Source organism: Heterodontus francisci, chromosome 2 (assembly GCF_036365525.1).
Source record: "Heterodontus francisci isolate sHetFra1 chromosome 2, sHetFra1.hap1, whole genome shotgun sequence".
Lineage (NCBI taxonomy): Eukaryota > Metazoa > Chordata > Chondrichthyes > Heterodontiformes > Heterodontidae > Heterodontus > Heterodontus francisci.
In genome coordinates this window covers 6,916,582-6,939,146 of record NC_090372.1, presented here as the reverse complement: position 1 = coordinate 6,939,146, position 22,565 = coordinate 6,916,582, and the positions used below count along the sequence as shown (strand labels likewise).

The 22,565-nt window shown below is 42.3% G+C and overlaps 1 protein-coding gene across 3 annotated transcripts in view; it reads right to left on the bottom strand.

The window, feature by feature from the left end:
* Positions 1 to 20,048: 20,048 nt before the first annotated feature.
* The window catches only part of LOC137381327 (cadherin-6-like), a 157,794-nt gene continuing 155,277 nt past the window's right edge, over positions 20,049 to 22,565 (bottom strand). For all 3 annotated transcript variants that reach the window (XM_068053737.1, XM_068053746.1, XM_068053756.1), the window contains exon 12: positions 20,049 to 22,451. In XM_068053737.1, the coding sequence (XP_067909838.1) occupies positions 21,961 to 22,451 (491 nt within the window). In that variant the 3' untranslated portion in view covers positions 20,049 to 21,960. The remainder of the gene's footprint in view (positions 22,452 to 22,565) is intronic.

The following is a 22,565-nucleotide window of genomic DNA, read 5'->3' as shown; positions in this document are numbered from 1 at the left end:
CTTCTTAAATAAAGGCACAACATTAGCTATCCTCCAGTCTTCTGGTTTAAACCTTGGAGTCCAGTTATCATTCTGGTAAATCTACACTGCACTGAAATGGACACGGAGCCCCCAATTGTCTTATGAGGAAAGGTTGAGCAGGTTGGGCCTATAATCAGTGGAGCTTAGAAGAATGAGAGGTGATCTTTTTGAAATGCATAAGATTCTGAGGGGGCTTGACGGGGTAGATGCTGAGGGGATGCTTCCCCTCTTAGGGGAATCGAGAAGTAGAGGCACAGTTTCAGAATAAGGGGGGCAGCCGTTTAAGACAGAGGTGAGGAGGAATTTCATCTCTCAGAGGGTCGAGAATCTTTGGAATTCTCTACCCAGAAAACAAAAGAGGCTGAGCCATTGAATATATTCAAGGCTGAGATAGATGGATTCTTGAACTATAGGGGAGTTGAGGGTTATGGGGGCAGGCAGGAAAGTGGAATTGAGGCCACGTTCAGATCAGCCGTGATCTTCCTGAATGGTGGAGCAGACTCAAAGGGCCAAAATGGCCTATTCACGTTCCTATTTCTTATGTTTTTATGTTCTAAAACCAAATAGATTCTGCTCAATGTTTATCAGGTCCAAACGCTAGAAAAAAACAAGCATTTTCCATTATTTTTGAAAAATATGGGAACCATGATAAGCGCCTACCAATAGAACTTTCAGTATACAGTATGAAAGAAATGAGTTCTCGTGCAAGGTTGTCCGAATCTTCAAGTTTTCAAGAATTCTTCAAATACCTGTGTGTTTTGGATTTAAACTAAACTCTTCAAGTGTCCGTGTGGTAGAAATTGTGGTTTTACCACCTCCCTTTGACAGAAAGATTCCAGGAGACTGTCCATTTGTCAACTGGTTGTACATAAATTGAATATATCCATTAATTAAAATGGTTATAAATATGTAACTTAAGCCTGTGTATATATGACTTAGCTCCATCGTAATCTGGTAGCAGATTCAATAAACTCCAGGTTCCAATAGTGAATCAGCCATGAGGATGAAATCAAACTTCAGACTCATCCAAATTCTTCCCAAAACTGTAAAATTTCACCAGTCTTGGGAAATGTTGCGCATTTCTTACAATCATCTTCCTTCAAACCTTTTCTCCTAAAATCCTATGGCTGAAGATTATAATTTCAATGTGTTGGATCAGGAAAGAAAGAGCTTGTATTTATAAAGCACCCTTTCACAATCTCAGGACCTCCTACAGTGCCTCACTGCCAATAAAGTCCAGTCACTGTTGTTATGTAAGGACACTAAGCAAAATGAATCTGTTATCCTAAGACATTCATTTGCACAGGAGACTCACAGGCTGGAATTTTATGTCTGGGTGGAGGCTCCGCCATCGGCTTAAAAGTCGGGGACAAGCCCTCCTCTGCCTGGCCTGGGAGCCACACGGAGATTTTACATGGCCCAGGCTCTTAATTGGCCTCCGGTGGGTCTTCAGCCCCTCTGAGGCAGTAAGTCCTGCCTCCAGGAGCTGCCAGCCAATCAGGGGGCCGGCAGCTCTCCAGTCCCAGCAGCGCCACTGGGAGCGGTGGCCACTGCTGGGACTGCACCCAGCTTCAGGAGGATCATGGACACCGGCGGCGAGTAAGGTAACTGATGTTTTAGGCCTTGCCGAGGACAATCGGCTGGGCTCTGGCGAAGGGGGTGGGGGTCAATCAGGAAGGCGGTGCATGGTGCACTAACGGAGGCGGCAAGCAATGCTGGGGGGGTTCCCTCCATGGGGTGTGCGATCAGGAGGTCCCCACCCACCCCCCGCCAGGGCCCGCAAGGAGGCTGCCTGGTATTACTGACCAGAATTTTACACTTCCTGCTGGCGCATAAAATATCTACGTGACTCCCAGGCCTGGCAGAGGCAGGCCTGCCCCTGATTTTTAACTTGGTGGGCGGGGCCTCCACCCCAACATAACATTCTGGCCACTGGGCGGCCTCCACAGCTGACAAATTGACTGCGGTGGGAGAAAGCCCTTGAGGGGCAATTAATAGGCAATTTAAGGGTCTCAATTGGCCTGGGGCAGGCAGCTGTTTGTCACCTCTCCTGCTACTTGTAAAATAGCAGCGGGGTGCGGGAAGGTGAGAGGAATGGCACCCCCTGCCTCCCACACAATTTTATGTCTCCTCCCACCACCACCCCCCCCCCCCCCCCTCCCGCCGTCCCATTTCCAGCCTGCTCCCATGGGGGGGGCGTAAAATTCCAGGCACAAGAGCTAATAACAGGGCGGCACAGTGGCGCAGTGGTTAACACCGCAGCCTCACAGCTCCAGAGACCCGGGTTCAATTCTGGGTACTGCCTGTGTGGAGTTTGCAAGTTCTCCCTGTGTCTGCGTGGGTTTTCGCCGGGTGCTCCGGTTTCCTCCCACAGCCAAAAGACTTGCAGGTTGATAGGTAAATTGGCCGTTGTAAATTGCCCCTCGCGTAGGTAGGTGGTAGGAGAATGGTGGGGATGTGGTAGAGAATATGGGGTTAATGTAGGATTAGTATAAATGGGTGGTTAATGGTCGGCACAGACTTGGTGGGCCGAAGGGCCTGTTTCAATGCTGTATCTCTAAATAAAAATTTAAAAAAACAGTCTAATATCAAATCTGTCTGACTTGTAATTTGCAAGGTTGTTCTTTCACTAGTGGAACTTGACTTTCAGAAAGCCTTCGAAATGCACCAACCTCGAGACGATGAATGCCAAGGGGATGCTGTAGGATGAGCAGCCTAGCCAAGCACTCACATCTTTATCATGCATTCCTGCTTGGACCTATCTTCCCATTGAGAATCCTGTTGGTTAAATCGATCCTGAATGCAGGCGTTATGTTTATCGCACACAGGGTTCATCCTCCTTAGCTCTGGTAATATTCAGACAGAATCATAGTTAGAGAAAATGAAGAAAGAAGAATAACAAATGGAAATCAACAGGAAACATTGGCAAGGCTGTGGGGAAAGAGCACCGGAATGGAAATAATTGGATCGTGCTGGCACAGGCATGATGGACCAAATGGCCCCCTTCTGTACTGTATTATTCTATAAAGAAAAGGCTTGCATTTAGAAAGCACCTTTCACGAAATAAGAATGTCCCAAATTGCAGCCAAGGAAGTACTTTTGAAGTGCAGTCACTGTTATAATGTAGGAAAAGTGGCAGCCAATTTGCGCACAGCAAGCTCCCACAAACAGCAATGTGATAATGAAAAGATCATCTGTTTTACCGATGTTGGTTTTGGTGTAAATATTAGCCAGGACAGTGGGGATAACCCTGCTGATTTTCTTCGAAATAGCGCCATGGGTTCTTTTGCAGCCACCTGAGAGGATAGATGGGGCTTCAGTTTAACATCTCATCCAAAAAACAGCACCTTTGACAGTGCAACACTCCCTCGGTAGGCACCGGAGTATCAGCTGAGATTTTGTGCTCAGATGTCTGGTGAGGGACACAAACCTATAAATGAGGGAGGTAGGAGCACGCAAGGAATTCGGGGGTAATAAGTAATCAGGGAGGCTATCAAAGCAGACACAATAAATGGGTTCAACATGAATTAATGCATTTCAGGAGAAAGATGGAGTTAAGGGATATGAAGGTAGATTTTACATTCCCAGCAGGCAACCACAGTTGGTAGAGGGTATGTGTTGCAGAATTGAGGCTACAATGTCCTGTCTGACCCATGCTGTTTTCAAGCAGCTTTCTCTATTAGCGTTGCTGAATTTATTTCTTGTAGTTGGAAGTGAAGTAAATGGGCGTTTGATCTTGAAATGGGGATGGGGAAAAGGGCAGAGTGAATCAATGGTGTTGTCTTGCTTCTGAAAATTCTTCACATTACATACCAACTTGGGGATACAGAACAGATCTCAGGTTTTGGTCAAGAGATACAGGGGGGATGTGAGGAAGAACTTTTTTACTCAGCTATTGGTAATGCCCTGGAACTCACTGCCTATAAGGGTGGTGGAAACAGAGACAATCAATGATTTCACAAGGAAATTGGATAGGCACTTGAGGGAACTAAACTTGCAGAACTACAGGGATAGAGCAGAGGAATGGGACTGATTGGATTGCTCTGTAGAGAGCCAGTATGAACCCGATGAGCTGAATGGCCTTCTTCTGTACCGTAATGACTCTATGCCCTAGTAGGTAAAGCCTGGCTTGGGTATAAAATTAAAACCCGACCCAGGCACGAGTCCTTTAATTTTTTTTAAATGCCCGACCCGCCCCGAAAATACCAAACATATTAATGAAACAGAAAAAAATCATAGATTAAAATGAAAACAATACGAAATGAAACAGGAGAGTCCAGCCCATCCCAACCCAACCTGACCCGAGTGCTGGACGCAGAATACATACCCGACCTGACCCGAACCCAACACATGTAGTCGGGTTTAGTCGGGTTCAGATCAGGTAGCCAGGCTTTATTAGTAGGCTTTATTAGTAGGCTCTTCATTCTACAAACTTCACTCCATAACCAGCTCTGAAATGTTGCTTCAGGAATAAAAGGATATCTGTATGTGTTCCTGTGTTCATTATTAGTGTGGGTTTTAACTACTGTGCTCTGTTTTCACTATTATGTCACAAATTTCCATTCTGGGAAAAGAACCAAGTATCCTTTATATAGCAAGGCGGAATGATGGGCCGTCTTTATGATAGCGGTTTTGTTCAGGCATTTTCCCCAGTGTCCACGAGATTTATTTTTGTATTGTATGCTGGGTTCACAAGGTCACCATGCCAAGTATGCAATCTATATTTTCTGTATGTTTTTAAAAATATTTCGTTATCTTTAGGCTGAAGTTTAGTTCATGACAGATACTGACCTGACCAGCATAAACCTTTGCAAAAGGGAAAGCAATGGATTTCAAGAAAGTGTTTGACAGGTGCCACATAAAAGGCCGGTTAACAAAACTGAGGCTCGTGGAATAGGAGGGTCAGTGTCAGCTTGGATTAAAATAACGGCTTAAGGACAGAAAACAGTGGGTCATGATAAATGATTGTTTTTCAGACTGGAGGATGGTAGACAGTGATGTTTCCCAAGGGTCAGTGCTAGGACCACTGCTTTTTTATATATATATAAATGACTTGGATATGGAATACACGGTAAAATTTCAAAATTTGCTGATGGTACCAAATTTAGAGGTATGGCAGTGAGAATGATACAAATCGACTGCACCAGGACATAGATAGGCTAACAGAATGTGCAGACAAGTGGCAGATGGAATTTAATACAGAGAAGCGTGAGGTGATGCATTTTGGCAGAAGAGATAGCGAGAGGCAATATAGACTTAATGGCACAGTTCTAACGACTGTATGTGGACAGATGGACCTGGGGATGGAATGCATGTGAATTGATCTTTGAAGGTGGCAGAACATATTGAGAGAGTAGTTGGCAAAGCAATATAGGATCTTGGGCTTCATAAATAGAGGTATTGAGTACAAAAGCAGAGAGATTATACTGAAGCTTTATGAAGTGCTGGCTAGGTCACATCGAGAGTATTGTATCCAATTCTGGTCACCAAACTTTAAGAAGGATGTGAGGGTTCTTCAGAGAGTGAGAGGAGATTTACAAGAATGATTCCAAGGATGAGGGATTTTATCTATGAGGTTAATTTGGAGAAGCTGGGGTTGTTCTCCTTGGAGCAAAAGAGATTGAGAGGAGATGTGATAGAGGTGTACAAGATTATGACAGATTTAGATAAGGTAGACAAAGAAAAACTGTTCCCATTAGCTGATGGTTCAAGGACTAGAGGATACAGATTTAAGGTTTTGGGCAAGAGATGCAGGGGGGATGCGAGGAAGAATCTTTTTATGTAGTGAGTGGAACTCACTGCCTACGAGGGTGGTGGAATCAGAGATGATGAATGATTTCAAAAGGAAATTGGATGGGCACTTGACGGAAATAAACTTGCAGGGCAATGGGAATCGAGCGGGGGAATGAGACTGACTAGATTGCTCTTCAGAGAGCCGACATGGACTTGATGGGCCAAATGGCCTCCTTCCGTGCCATAATAATCCTATGACCTCTGGTAAATCTATGACATCCAATATGCATTGATTTGTGGAGTGTGACTTGTTAAAGGAAAAGATGTAGCTATTTTCTTGCTACTGCAGTTAAATCTTTCCCTTCATGGGCTCTGCAAAAAAAAAAGTGCACATAAATTTTGTTTAGTTCTTGATGTTTAATTTTCATCCCATTTTTAAGTAATCTGAGGATCTAACTGTGCCTGGTATGCTTGATGAATGACTTTTCAAGGTATTCACTGCTCTGATTGTGTTGCTATTAACAGTTACCAAAGCTCACACAATTATTCATAAATAAAAAAATATATATATTGTATTGGTGTGCAGTGTGATTCCACCTGCTGCCAAAATTCAACCCAACTGTGAAGCCATATTGCACTGTTGCAATGGCTGCAACCTCTTTCAATATAAGTTGATAGGAACCTCCCGTTATTGCTCTCCAGTCACTGAATTAAATCTTGTGCAAGTGTTTTTTGACTACTCCTTTATCTGTCAAGTGCTACTTCTCAGATAATGTGGAAAATATTCTATACGCTGTTGATCTTTGCTGGTCCTGATTTGTCACAGCACATTTATATGAGTACATCTTCCTTGACAAATGTTTTATTGCGAAACAACAGTATCTTTTGTTAAGGGCGAGAAGTGACAAACTATATGACACCTGTTTGAGGCCTCCCAGATTGTCATTGCAAAACTTGCTTGAATGCTACAATTCACTGATTCCTACAACATGGCTGTTGCTGTCAGTGTGTCCTTGACCTCTGTGAAAGGAATGGATTAAGAGAGACTGTTCTTCGTTACTGATGGTAATGTTGAAAGCTCTTCGTCTGTGTATAGTTCATGGACATTTTTTAAAAGCACTGTGAAGTTTCTTTTGTTTGGAATTTGTCATTGTAGTGATAGTTGTTTTGTCAATTTTTTTTATTTAATACATTAGCGGTGTGATCTGATGGTATAACTTTTTATAATATTGTTACTGAAACAAGGGGCAGAATTTTGGAAGTCAGCAGGAGGTGGGAATGGAGGTGGACGGGCTCGGAATTTCATCCCGCTGGCTGGTGTGCCGGATTGTCGGCTGGGTCCTGCCTCCAGGCCATTTTTAAGGAGAATGGGTCGGGGGTGAGACAACTACCTGCCCACAAGTAGTGAATGGCCACCTGAGGCCATTGAGGAGCCTATTAAGGCCCCTCTCTTATGCTGACTGGGATTCTTCAGTTGGCAGGCAGGCCCCCTGCAGTGGCTGAATCACGGCCAGAGGAAGGAGGTGTCCTCCTGGCAGCAGACTGTGGGGGGGGGGGGGGCAGCATTCCTAAGTAACTTTAACAACCCCTCCCCCCACACCCACTCCTCCTCTCCACTACCAATGCAGGTAAAATGGCCATAAAGGTGGTGTGGCAGCTGTGGCCATTTTTAATTTCAAATACTTCAAAGGTGCTGAGATGAAGCCGCCATCTTGAGGCACCCTCCATCTCCCTTACCTGCATGGCAGGCTGCAGCTTTCTCGCTGCTGAAGGGCCTTCTTTGGGCCCTCTCACATCGGGAGTCCGCCTGCCATACTTAATTGGACAACTAGTGTGCCCTGTGGCCATTCATTGACCAATGCAGCAAGAATCGCATTGGGCATGTCACACCCACGCTTGTGCAGCGTCGGGACCTGGAAATGATCCTGACATCGGGGTCCCGACCCCAAAACCAAAACCCTGCCCAAGGAATTGAATCCACAGTTCCTACAAAGAAAACCTCAGCCTCTTTAAGGGTGCGTTGAGACAGAAAGCATGCGTCTATGCATCCCCTCTCCACTGTCCTATAGCTTGGCCACACCTCGTTCTCAGCCTTTATTTAGTTAGAAATAGTATTCTTGTGATCAGTACAGTTTTTAGCATCTGTTTTTTTTTTGCTTGTTTTGGGACACTGGCTGGAATTTAATGGTGAGGTGGTGGCCCCACCCACTGGCTGGAAAGTCGGGGGAGAGCCCACCTCCACTGGGTCTGGGAGCCACACTGCTATTTTGCATGGCCCAGGCCATTAATTGGCTTCAGTCAGAGCTTTGCCCCACTGAGGCAGGAAGTCCCGCCTCTAAGAGCTGCTGGCCAATCAGAGGGCTGGAGGTTCTTCAGTCCCATCAGCGCCACTGCGCCTGGTGGCCACTGCTGGGACTGCACCTGGCAAGAATAGGACGATGGATGCAGCCTCCAAAAAGGTAAGTGGGGTTTGGGCCTCACAGGGACAATCGGCTAAGCCTTGCAAGGGTGAAGGGCAGATGTCAGAGTCTAGGGCAGGGAGGTTTGTCTGGAAGGGGTGACCGTGCTGCTGGGGAGGATCAGGAGGACCCTCCGAGCCTACAAGAAGGCCACCAGGTATTACTAAGTGCAGGAGGAATCCCTTAAGTGGTAATTAGTTGGCCACTTAAACGCCTCAATTGGCCGACGGGTGGGCAGGCTATTTGCCACCTCCCTGATAAAATAGCAGCAGAGGTGGGTATGTGACAAGTATGGTACCCCCTGCCTCACACCCCCAACTTCACCCAACCCCCCAACCTCCTAGCCTGCTCCCGGGGGTGTGGGGGAGGCATTAAAATCCAGCCACTGGTTCAGAATCTTATGGCATTTCCTCAACAAAGACTCTAATGATCTCACAAATATTTGTTTTATATGGAAAGGTGAGTTTATGTTTTACACTATGAAATACAGTCACGCCAATTATAATTGGTTCTGGTAGGTGAAGAGGTTTTGGTGAAATTATTCTTGGCAATAGCACAAAATGGAAACTTAGGAAAAGGAGTAGGCCATTCAGCCCCTCGAGCATGTTCCGCCATTCAATGAGAGCATGGCTGATTTGTGACTGAACGCCATAGATGATAGCGAATCGGGAGCCTGTTTTTAGATGCTGCACGATTTTCTTTCCCATTGAAGTCAATGTAAAATATAAGTGAGGCAGGATGTAATATGAGTTTTTATTTGCTATTGCCTGCTTCGTGCTGTCACCCAAGGGCAACTTCACCCCCTCTTATATTCTAAAAAAAATTGTTCAGAAACCAGGGTTAACCGATTAGAATTAGCTTTTGATAGTTTATTAATTCAATGTAAGCATTCTCAACATTTTTCAAAATAAGTGATGCTGTGTTTGTTTTGTCACATCCAACTAATTAAATAGTCTGGTCACATTGCAATGAAGAAATAGCTGGAAGGAAACCAATGACCAGAGGACCAGCTTGTTATGTCAAAACCTGTTTCTAAAATTTCAATTGCAAGGCCTCCTTTTTATATCCCCAGACGACAAGGCTGAAGCCTTCCAGTATTTTATGAGTCTGATTCCTGTTAACGTATTCCAAGGGGACATAGAAAATGCTTGGAGAAAATCATTGTAGAGGAAGTGGCTCATTTGAACACCTAAAATTCACAGCACAAAATGTATTAAACATATTTGCACAAAAAAAAATATATCCAGAAAACAAGTGTAGGATTTGAATACGTAATATTCTGTCAGTGTACATGCTTCAAATGCCAGGACAGAAGTTAACTAAACCCAGGTAGCAATGTTAGGGTCTGTAAATGTGTGTCAAGGGTTAATAAAGAGACCAGATATAACACCTCAGATATCATTGTATCTTCATTTGCGGTCCCCTTGATGAACTCATCTTCACAGCAATCACTGGGCATAATGGCATCCTCAAAAGAATTCCAATCCTCAGTACTTTGTTTTCTAGCAGTTGCTTGGTAGCACCAAACAGCAGTGCTGATTGAAAATGTAAGCAAATAACACTAAGATGCAAAAGTGGCACCCAACTCAGCCAAATAACTAGAGTTGAGAGCTAAAATAAATAAATATTGGTGCTTCTTTCCAAAGAAACACCACTTTCGATAAAGCTTTGGAAAAATTACTATCTTTAATAACCCCAGGTTGGTGCAATCGATTAATCACATTTTTTAATGTGGAGAAGTTGAGCATTGCCACGTCCCAGTGACAGGAATTCTGGTATACGACAATATTTTCATAACTTCTCCCACAGAAAGATGCTTCCACTGGCCAATTACATTGAGTCTGCAGCACAGAAACAGGCCATTCAGCCCAACTGGTCTCTGCTGGCATTTATGCTTCACACGTGCCTCCTCCCTCCCTACTTCATCTCACCCTATCAGCATAGGCTTCTATTCCTTTCTCCTTCATATGCTTAACTAGTTTTCCTATACATACATCTATTCTATTCACCTCAACCACTCCATAAGGTGGCAAGTTGAACATTCAAACCACTCTTTGGGTAAAGGAGATTCTTCTGAATTCACGATTGGATTTATTAGTGACTATCTTACATTTATGGCCTCTAGTTTTGGTCTTCCATGCAGAAACATCTTTTCGTTTACCCTGTCAAACCCTTTCATTATCTTAAAGACCTCTAACCGGTCACCCCTCAGTCTTCACTTTTCCAGAGAGAAAAGCCCCAGCCTGTTCAGTCTTCCCGATCATTACAACCTCTCAGGTACAGTATTATCCTTCTGAATCTTTTCTGTATCTTCTCCAATGTCGCTATATCCTTTTTATAACATGGGAACCAGAACAGTGCATGGTTGCCTCTCGTTAGCCCCCTTCTCGACTATTTAAGTTGTAACAACTTGGTCAGGCTCTTGTGAGGCTCCACGTCGCAAGAGATCCACACAATTTCAGGGTTTATATTATTCAATGAAATTGTCTTATGGCACTCATACTAAAAGCATATTTAATTGAAATGTTTCATGGGTTGCTAATACAAGGCAGAGGTATGATTGTTCGAAGAAAACTGAGAACAGAAAGCTTGTAAATAGAAATTCTGTAAAGAAGCATTCCTTTATCCAGGGAGTAATTTTTAAGAAATATTGGCTTGAAAAAGAAAATAGAATTTCTTTTTTTTTCATTGCATCTTTCACTGAAAGAACAAAGCAATGTTCCTTGGCAATGGCAGGGATTAAATACTGATCAGAAGTAATCTGATGTTCATCACCATTGTTGGTCACTGCATCTGTCTCCAGTGCCTTCCTACAGGATCTGTTTCAGATACCTCATCTGCAGTTTATTCCCATGATGTCTCTCTTGTCAGTGCTGCTTTTCTTTGATAGTATGTTCTCTGTTGCTCATAATTCTTTGCTAATGCCTTTGCTGTTTCTCCTCGCAGACTCGTCCTGTTAATCTCTTTTATTCCTGTTTCAGACAAGTACAACAGACTGCATAATGATTACATTTTTCTGCTTGTGATCCACATTTGGGATTAAAACGCCACACATTTTATCAAGATGCTCCTCCATATTTTATCAGAAACAAGGTGGGTCAAATTCAACTTCGATAGGGGTTTAAGGTGAGAGATAATGGATCCGCTGCCTGTTATACAGGGCTAATTGGGAGAAAAAAATCGGGCGATGTATAATGAGTAGCTAATCTCCCACCCCATCCTCATTTCACACCCCTGATGAACTTGAATTTTACCTGCAAGAGGTCAACTATCTGGGTTTTCTCCTTCAGAATATGGGATACGAGATCCACTCCCTGTTTATCAATTATTAGGGGAAAGGGGAGGAGTCACAGCCTCAATCCTAGAATTTCCTCCTTTTCCCTCCTGTTCACTTTTGTTCTGACACAGTTTTCATCTCTTCAAGTTTAACCATCCTCTGTAACCATGGTGACATGGCGTAGTTTGCTAACCATTTCTTTGACTTCAATAAACACAATTACAACTTTCGTGGGAGACTCTCTGATGTCACGGATTAAAATTAGTTTGGTAGTACAGAACTTGAGTATTGCTGAAAACAGAGACATTTATGAGAAGAGAGTGCTGATTGGTTGGCAAGTGGACTCTGATTGGTAGAGGTGTTGCCATGGAGAATGCTTCAGTTTATGGTGACTGACAGTTAACTGCCAAGCTTTGTTTCAAATTTAAACCAGGCAGCTTGACTCTGATTGGATTAAAATTCCAATTCTGATTTTACAACAGCTTGCTTTCCTGGTTAACTCAGTTTGAGCTTCCAATTATCATTACCACCATGCAAAAACAAGTTAAAACATCCGATTACAGAAAGAATGTAATTGCACTAGAGAAGGTACAGAGGAGATTTACGAGGATGTTGCCAGGACTGGAAAAATGCAGCTATGAGGAAAGATTGGATAGGCTGGGGTTGTTCTCCTTGGAACAGAGAAGACTGAGGGGAGATCTGATTGAAATGTACAAAATTGTGAGGGGCCTATTTACCTTAGCAGAGAGGTCAGTGACTAGGGGGGTGGGGGGCATAGATTTAAAGTAATGGGTAGAAAAATTAGAGGGAAGATGAGGAAAAACTTTTTCACACAGAGGGTGGTGAGGGTCTGGAACTCACTTCCTGAAAGGGTAGTTGAGGCAGAGACTCTCAACTCATTCAAAATGAGTCTGGATAACCACCTCAAATGCTGCAATCTGCAGGGCTACGGACCAAATGCCAAAAGGTGGGATTAGAATGGGTAGATCGTTTTTTTGGGCAGCACAGACATGATGGGCCAAGTGGCCTCTTTCTGTGCCTTAAACTTTTTATGATTGTATCTTTCTATGATTCTATGATCCCCCTAGTAACGAGATGGGTAAAAGTGGCAGAAGACGTAACACTAATCCATGGAGATAGGAAGATCTGGGCTGAGTTATCTGATAACAGCCAGGGCAGCAGTTGGGGTGCTACAATACTGGCCAGATGAGAGAAAGGATAAATCAGCCAGCTTTCCTGCTTTTGACCGCTATCTAATAATTAGAAAACGGCACAGGAGTAATCATTTAATAGCATTTTGCAGAGTTGTTCAGGCTAGGGTGGAACTGAAGCTGAACCTTTCTAATAGCAAAGCATTTAGGAAAGAGAAAAGTAAGAAAAGATTTCATGACACTGGTAGAAGGTAGCATGAATTTAATGACAATGGAAAATGTGAATTTAGATAAGAGAGTGGAACTGGAAAGGTAACTAGAACTCAAAATGGTAAAGATACCAGGCCCTGATCCCAGAATGCTGAAGGAAGACGAAGGCAGGAGGTCCCGCCTCCAAGAGCTGCCAGCCAATCAGTGTTCTGTCCCAGCAGTGCCACTGGGAGCGGTGGCCACTGCTGGGACTGCACCCAGCTAACAGCAGCAAGAGGGACGAAGGTCCCAGAAGAGAGGTAAGCTTTGGGGCCTCGCCAGGGATAATCAGCTGGGCCCTGGCAAGGCAAGGGGTGGCTCAGTTGGGGAGGGGGAATTTATTTCAATGGGAGCGGTTGGGGGCTTTGGGGGCCCTCCCTGGGGCACAGGGTGCCTGATCAGGAGGGCAAGCCCCACCCCCCCCCAGCCCACAAAGAGGCCGCCAGGTAAAACCTGTCTGGCGGTCTCCTTTCTGGAGCTGCCTGCCCACAACTGGTAAAATAACAGTGGCAGTTAATTGGCAACTTTAGGGCCTTGATTGGCTTTGTTGGGCGGGCTGTTTCTCACTGCCGCCGCCCTGTGTAAAATTGTAGCGGGGGCGGGAATGGGACCCCTGCTTCCTACTCAATTTTACTGAGGGCGTGCTGCTCTGTCAGAGATGCTGTCTTTTGGATGAGACGTTAAACCTGTCTGCCTATCAGGTGAATGTAAAAGATCCCATGGCACTATTTCTACCAAGAGCAGGGGAGTTCTGCTTGGTGTTGTGGCCATTTATCCCTCAAACAACACAAAAACAGACTGCCTGGCCGTTATCATACTGCTGTTTGTGGGAGCTTGCTGTGTGCAAATTGGCTGCTGTGTTTCCTACATTACAACAGTGACCACACTTCATAAAACAGTACTTCATTGACTGTAAAGCACTTTCGGACATCCAGAGGTCATGGAAGGTGCTAGAGAGATGCAAGTCTTTTTTTCTTTGTAACTATTTATCTGATTTTGTATATGGGCCATAAAGAAATGAAGAAGCAACGTTCTTATGGAGCGGTTGGATTTTATCTTCTTTGAGCAATGAGGTAGATAAAGCTCTTCCAGCTAAAATGATCAGTTAAGTACGGATGACTTTTACCTGTTCTTCACAAGCGACTCGAACTTTGCATCCCAAAGCTATTGTGCATTCCATGGTTAAATCAGCTACTCAGAGTGCCGCGCTTTCACACCATTGCTTTTACCTTCAAAGGCACCTGGAAATCGTGCATGTATTGCTATCTTGCTCGCATTTCTGAAGAAGCTCCATTTGCCATGTCACAATACTATTCAGTTTAAATCATGCACATAAGGCACATAAATCAGATCTCAACAATTTGTGATTTCGTGGAATCAGAAGAAATATTGATGGTTTCTCTGGTTTAAGAATGAGTTAGAATGTTGAAAACTAAAAGATGTTGCCAAATAATTAATGATTTAAGCTCTAATAATCCAGGTAAAATTAAAGAGCAAGTGTAGTATACTATCTGTGCTAGTCATATTTGTACAGAGTCTGACTACAGGAAAAGACATACTATAAGATGCTATGTAGTTAGATTTGGGTTTGGACTACCAGCAGTTTTAGAAATCCTGCAGGCGAGAGCTGGCAGTTCTTACATGAGCCTCCTGAATTGAACCTGCATTGGTGCAGTACTTTCCTGAAATATCCCTGTGCTATAGATCTGACTACAAAGACTTGCGCATTTAAATTATTCCGCAGTTCTGAATAATTCACTACTTGCAAAATATGAGCCATTTGTGTAGCTGGTATATTTTTCCACCCAATCTACATGTCATCAGATTAGTTTTTTTTTTACAAGAAAGAGCACTGTCATCCCATAGAGAGATGAATGTAATTTTACTGGTGGTGTCAAACAAAGTTAACAGCAAGCCCATGAAACTATTCACAAATGTAGATTGACAAAATGTCTAATGTTTCTTGAAATTAAGGGGAAAAAGTCATCTTTTACTTCTCTGTATAACGAATTTTGTGCTTATCAAAATGAAGTTAGCGTGGAGCCATTACCAGCACTGAGCACTCCCAGGTCAGGTGTAGCGCAGATTTCATGCGGAGTAATGTTCCTTCTATTCTAACCCAACAAGGATATTTCCCCTGTGAATTGCAACAGAACTATAATCCATTCGTACAGAACACATTTACAATTCTGTTGCATGCAGCGCACAGAGGCAATCTTAGCAACAACAATGAGCATTTATATCGCACCCCTAACATAGTAAAACAGCCCAAGGTGTTTCACAGGAGCGTTATCAGACGAAATTTAACATCAAACCACATGAGGAGATATTAGGAAGCAGTTTCTAAGGAGCATCTTAAAGGAGGAGAGGTAGACAGGCAGAAAGGTTTAGGGAAGGAATTCCAGATTTAGGACCTAAGCAGTTGAAGGCATGGCCGCCAATGGTGGGGTCCTCGTCTCCGGATAATATCTGTTAAAATGGCACACAAAGAAATTTTATAGCATATTGATAAGCTTACGACCCAAAGTTCCCTTTAATTTCTCTGTTTTGTGCATGGCCTGTCTATTGCACTGGTACATTCCAGATTACTGCATGGCCATGCACCCGTGCATCTTGGAGAGAGCATTGCTGCTGCCAGAGGAAATTAAATGCCATTGTGCTGTCTCTGAGCAAGTCCCAACTCCTGCCAAATTGTTAGCGATGAAAATTCACACTCATTGAAATTGGGTTGACTGCCCAACACATTTCACTTATGATTGTCACAACTACCACAGAGAGACTTTTCTTCCTCTGGTTAGGCAGGCCCTAGAGCTGGAGAGATTGGGGCTTCAGTTCACTAAACCACCCAGTCCCTTACTTCCACATTTTGTTTCACTGTTCCACTTTATTATTATCATTATTAAAAGATTAATGTATGGTGCACCTCACATTTTAATATGTCTATTAAATCTGCCACACTTTCCTAATTTGCTTATGTTTCCAAGAAACCAATAGGAATTTAAAGTTGTGCATGACTCCATCTGTCACTATATGTCTCCTAAACATCTGCCCTATATCTGGCTTGCCCTGGGCAGTGTGACATGAGACTTGCTAGTTTTTATTAATAAAAGGGAGAACGGATTTTTAAAAAACACAGCAAAATACTAAAAAGAACTGAAACTGAATCCATACATAAAAACATTTTATTGAATAGTATCATATAAATAATCTTGGTACAAAATGTTACTTAGCAAAAAAAAGGACTCAGATTTTCTTCCAGTTGCCGGACATACAGATACTGCTAATAGTGACTATTCTTTGCAAATCTTGAAATGAGGAAAAGCAAGTATTGATCAGAAACATAAGCAAAGATCTTTCATTGGCATTAGCTATTTTCAGTTTTACAAATTGGCCCAGCCACATTAAAATATTTCACGTAAACATCAATGTTAATAGCCACAAAGTTATTAAACTGCAGGTCATACTATCAAAGACATCTGACTGGGTTAATGATAAAAATTGGGAGCTTTTGGCCTAAATTTAAAATACGATTCAGGAACACCATACAAAACAAATGTACAGGGGATGTAAATGTACCATGTAAGAAGTCTATATGATTTTGTTCCCCCATATTTCTCCCTTTCTCTTTTCATTCCTCTCATTCTAAGTTGCACAGTAGCCAGCAGTCCATTTCAGCGAAATGGTCTTTCATTATGTTATCCTTGTGTCAAGGTGTTGGAGCTCAATCCAATTCTGCCTTCACTGAACATCCACACACATCCTTCTCAACTGATGTCACTGCAGAGCAGTGCAGGAGTGAGAAACTCTGGCTGATTTCTCCTCTCCTCAACCCCAAACCAATTGTATTATCCACACTGCTGCCTTATCTCAAAGCAGCTAATTGAGCCGAGGTCAGGAATCAAACATAGGATCTTCCCAGTCTGTGTGGCACTTGCTTGTACATTTAGCCACTGAGCTATTGAGGGAGCCAAATGGAGCTTTGATAGGTTTCCGATATGTTTTCTCTCTAGGTTACCAAGCAAGATGGATTACTGGCAAATCCTAACATAAGTGAAAGGAATGAATATAAGAACCCAGCCACAGCCTATAAGAATGAGACCATTTCACCTGCATTCATTTATCACATAGACTTCTGATCAGCTGTAGATCAGTTCTATAAGTGCAATCCCTCCATGAGCCAGCCATCCAAAAAGATAGAACCTTCTGCTAAATGACAAGTAAAGAAATTGATTATTTGTTTATGTGCAAGAAGAGGATTTAAAATACAGCTTTATGTTTACTCTTATTACTGAATTAGGCTGTGATTTCAATTGAACAAATTTCAAACATTTAGTGCCCAAGTGATTCAAGCAACCCCTCCTAATTTCACTACACAAAACATTAATTAGTGTTAAGATTGTCTAGGCTAACCCTAACTGGACAATGAGCACAGTTATGGCTTTTAAAGTAACACAAACCTTACAGAAGTGTTCTATACATGATTGAAATAGAGTCAATGGATACAGAATACTTTTTTCCAACCAGTTCAGTTGGTTTTTCCAACGTGTGCAAGAAGTGTAAACAAAGCATAATGCAAATTCAAACATTAATGGAATAACTTGACAAAAAGAAATAGTGCCTGTACTGGAATGTTGGCGAGGGTTTGTTCCTGTCTCTTATTTCATCAACTTTCTTGTGTAAGTGTGGGATATTTACAAAACTTTAGTGTTACTATTTTCTCTCAACCTCCTAGTGGCTTCATGACTTTTTACGTTGTTTCACAAGAGGGCATCAGATGAGGAGATAGAGTGCTTTGCTTGATCTTTGTACTGTTACTGAAAGCTGGTCTTTACATCAAAGTCAATATTCCTGCTGCGGCAGGACATGGAATATAAAAATTGCTGCTGCTTAGTGGCACTCTTAACCATTGCTAACACTTGTCATGTTGAATAAACAATAATGCTCTCCATAAGTACCGGACTTAGTACTCAAATTATTACTGACGAAACAGGGCCACTAACCTATGGTGATGGAATGAGTCATAGTCCATTTTAATTACATGGGATTCCAGGTGGAGGATTATTTCCACAATTGCATTCATTTTCCATCCGCCTTGGTATAGGGCTTTTTTAGGAGTGTTGGTTGCCTATTAACATAGAGTGATGCAGCTAAGAGTGTCATCCGTGCTTTAGAACATTGCCCAGCTTCAAGGAGCCTCTGTGGCATCAGTATTTAACAGATTCTCTTTAATATGCCCCAGGGTCCAACGTACAATTACTAAGCAACTCTCCAAGAACATTGACTCAGTTTAACAGTCCAGTGCCAGAATTATTAAGCTGTCTATTTCACATGACTGCATTTAAACATTTATATCACTCCACTTTTTATTATAAACTTTCAACTTGCTGAGTCAAATTCTTTTTGAGCTCACCTAACTTAGTTTTTCTCTTGCCACAAATGATTTGTTAAAATTTAAACTGAGGGTATTAATCCTAAGGAGGAAAAAATACACCTTTGGTGTAGAGAAATTGGTCAGTTGAGTAGGGAAGAACTGCCAAAGGTCACAACTATCAAATACAATAAAAGCCAAGTAAAATATAATGAATATTTACTCCTCTATCTGTATTCATACTGATACAATCTGGAAAACTGCTGAGTGGCTTTGTTTTTTCAGCTCAAAAAGAATGAAAGAAAGTGGGCTCTCCTGACACATGTTTGGTGCGTTCTTGGCCCAGCCACTGTGAAGAGGAGAGAAGAGTATTTTGCTCACGTAGGTCGAGTCTGTGTTCTATTAGCAACATGCAAGGTAAAGAGAGATTTCATAAAAACTCCTTGTTTGCTCAAGAGAGAAGCTGGAACTAAGAATGCAGAGTAAAGGAGGAAGTGAGAAGTATCAAAGTAATGGAATTTTTTGTAGTTATTTTTAATGATCAGGTTGAGTATTGCTGCTCAGGTAGAGGTTGAATATCTCTCCTCACGTACTGCCTTGCAGCATTGTAGACACCAGAAACCACAGAAATCCCCATTATCCAATTCCCTGCTTGCCCTTAAAGGAGTAAAGCTGATGCTGAACATCTTTGAAAAGGATAGGAAACTACAGGAAACTCCAAAGTAAAAATAAAATTCTTTTTTTTCCGGATTTATCTTTCATTCTAAGCCCTCAATGTTTCACATAGGATCGAGTCAAAGAAGTTGGTGGTGATATTGCAGAAGAGAAGTACTATCTTTACTTACTGGTTTATACAGATTAGTGTGGACAGTTATATTATCTTTTCACAGAAGTGCAGATGATTGTACATTTAAATTTTAGTTGCTGCAAAAATCATCAAACGGGGTCAATAAGGAAAGGAACAGTGAGTCTTCAGATCCAAACTGAATTGAGTTTGCTGTGGCACAGTGGCGCAGTGGTTAGCACCACAGCCTCACAGCTCCTGCGACCCAGGTTCGATTCTGGGTACTGCCTGTGCGGAGTTTGCAAGTTCTCCCTATGACCATGTGGGTTTCTGCCAGGTGCTCCGGTTTCCTCCCACAGCCAAAGACTTGCAGGTTGATAGGTAAATTGGCCATTGTAAATTGCCCTTAGTATAGGTAGGCGATAGGGGAATTGTGGGGATGTGAGAGGGAATATGGGATTAATGTAGGATTAGTATAAATGGGTGGCTGATGGTCGGCACAGACTCAGTGGGCCGAAGGGCCTGTTTCAGTGCTGTATCTCTAAATAAATAAATAAGTGTGCCAAGTGTTTTTACAATGATTAACACTGAGTATTGATAATGCCATCAGGTTTAATGGTTGTGTTCAGAAACCATGGGAATAATTTAGTGTTCTGTACTTCCATTGTACTCTGAATGAAAAGCAGTTAATGAAGATCTTTTTGTGTTCAAATCATCACTTACATTTCCAAGTCGGCATAACAGAACCAGTTTGTTATCTGTACCAGCAAGTAAAACACCCAGCACTAGTTCTCAGTAACATGTCCCTCAGTTGTGTGTAGAAAATGGAAGCCACCGAATGCAAGAACTTAAATAAAAGCAAAATACTGCGGATGCTGGAAATCTGAAACAAAAACAAGAAATGCTGGAATCACTCAGCAGGTCTGGCAGCATCTGTGGAAAGAGAAGCAGAGTTAACGTTTCGGATCAGTGACCCTTCTTCGGACCCTTTGTTCCGAAGAAGGGTCACTGACCCGAAACGTTAACTCTGCTTCTCTTTCCACAGATGCTGCCAGACCTGCTGAGTGATTCCAGCATTTCTTGTTTTTGAATGCAAGAACTTGTTGACCCTAATGAAAACAAGGCAACCTTCCAGTCATTGGACGGAGAGGTAACTTTGAAGTGTTAGATACAGGTCTGACTGGAGGTGCATGTTTGCTTGCTATAATCCTTCCCACAGAAGTCAGACTAATTAAAAGCTACAAGAGATAATTTTAAGAATTTGTATTGCTGGCGTGTTTGGGAATCTGAGCTCCCGTCAATTTATTTTGTCCGTCAAAACTAAATTTTTTAAAATTACCCCTTTGAAGTTAACTCTTCAAGGTAGACCAACAGGTCTCAATTTCTCTCCTATAGGTTCAATAGTGTACAATGCACTTTGATGCGATTTACATAAATACCTACTTGTAGATTTTTAAAAAAAAATCTACCTGCTGCACTCAGAGGGTACAGGTTAGATCTGAGATGGTGTTTAAAAATATATTTCTGATCTTAAGTAATTACATAGACTGAACCCTTTAACACATGGTAAAAATGCCTTATTCCCTACTCAGAATGTGTTGTAGGGAAGGTCAGGTGCGTATTTCTGGGATGACTAGAGTTAATTTGCCTCTGGGTGTACTGCACTTTGACGGTTCATGGTGCTGAGTGAGGCAATATTCTGAACTGAAAAATCAGTAAAATATTTCACTGGGCATCACGTGCAGTATATTCTGTAACACTGTTGCTTTCAGTCCACTGGTAACTGTGCTTGGTCGCAACTTAAGTGAAGAGTTACTGGGGCTTCCTCAGGAATTCGAAGTTCTGAAAGCTTTGCAAAGTTTCAGACAAAAAAGTAAAAGGGAACCACGTATCATTACGGTAATGTGTGCAGCTTAAAAAACTGCTGCAGCATCAAACTGTCAACAACACCAAGCAGATTAACTTTGTTTTAAGATGCACCTGTAGTGATTCACATCAACACTACATAATACAGCTCTGCATACAATATGTATACATCTGTGTATATTGAATCTAAATTACAGTACAGTACACTGTGAAAGAAACAGTTAACTCAACCACATGTTCAGCTCAAACATCGAATTCACTAATTTTACCAAAGGGATGTGCTGGCCAGCAGGCGTTAGGGTCTAAGGCTATAAACCTGGGATGAATCCAGCGAGTTTCTGACTAGACCAAGTCTCGTAGTTCAATGACGCATGTGTGACTCTCAATACCTTTCATCTTTTTAGACAGTGCATGTTGGTTTGACGCACATTTTAATGGTATTTCACAATCAGGTCGAAGGGTATTACTTGTTAGATGTATGACCACTGCTGCAAATTTATACTTTTCCTCTTCAACAGCAAACGGATCCTATCTTGCGTCCGTGTAACTTGAGAGTAGCATTAATGAGTTTTCAAACCTGAAAGCAGGAACCATGCATCTGTGGTCTAATGCTTGTTTCCAACTTAGATTTTCCAAATCATCAAAATTTGCCCAGGCCATTTTCAATAACTTGTTCTATGCACATCCCTATTTTAACACATTTTCTATTCCTCTGTGTAGACAGTATTACCAGTGAAATATTTCTATATGAGAAACAGAATGAGCAAAATAACTTGTGTCTCCATCAATGCATCAGTGGCTAGTGTAGATATATAATTACGGTGTAAATTCCCATAGACACTGAGTTGGGTTCTCGTGGATGCTCATTAAATGAAGGGTAAATGACACACTTTTCACACTGGAACCATTCTGAGAACATGAATTTATGGAATAAAGTCCAACAGTTCGCAATAAATGTTTGTTTAGTGGGATAGATTTCGAAAAATGGCCCTCGTGTTTACACAGCAACACTTTATTTTTGATAGTTGAATTTAAAGGGATGATTTTCCTTGCTAAGAGTCCCTGTCACTGTCTTCTCCACCGTACATGTCTGACAGTTTTTTGAACCGAGGGCCCCAGTCACTCAAGTAATCGTAATCCTGGTCTGTCTCTGTGGTAACTGATTCTAAGGAGCTGAGTGACTCAGCTATGGAGCCATTTCCTTCATACGCATATGTTGCTAGAGAATCATAAGGAGGTGCGCCGGGATCTGTATCATTCTCCTTTAATCTCTGGTTAATGAAATCTCTGACGTCGGTGTTATCTGGTATGGGTGGGGCTGGCCGAGGTAGAAGGAAATTCTCTGGTTTTATGTCCCTTCTCAACTGGGTGTCTTCTATGACTTCAGGGTTCCTCAGTGTGCTGATATCAAAGGCCTGGGTATCCTCCTCACCGCCTCCTTCATCATTGTAGCTGACAATGTTGTCTCGGATATCCTCTTTGGAAATGATAAGAGGCTCTTTCTTTCTCTGTTTTCTCATGGCAGCAAAGAGCACTACAATAACTGAAAACAATAAGAACATAGTTTAATTCAAACTGGAGGGACGAGGAGGGCACATTGTTTTAATCCTAAAGCAATTCCTCCTTTTCCGTTTACAGTACTGAGATAAGGGTTTGC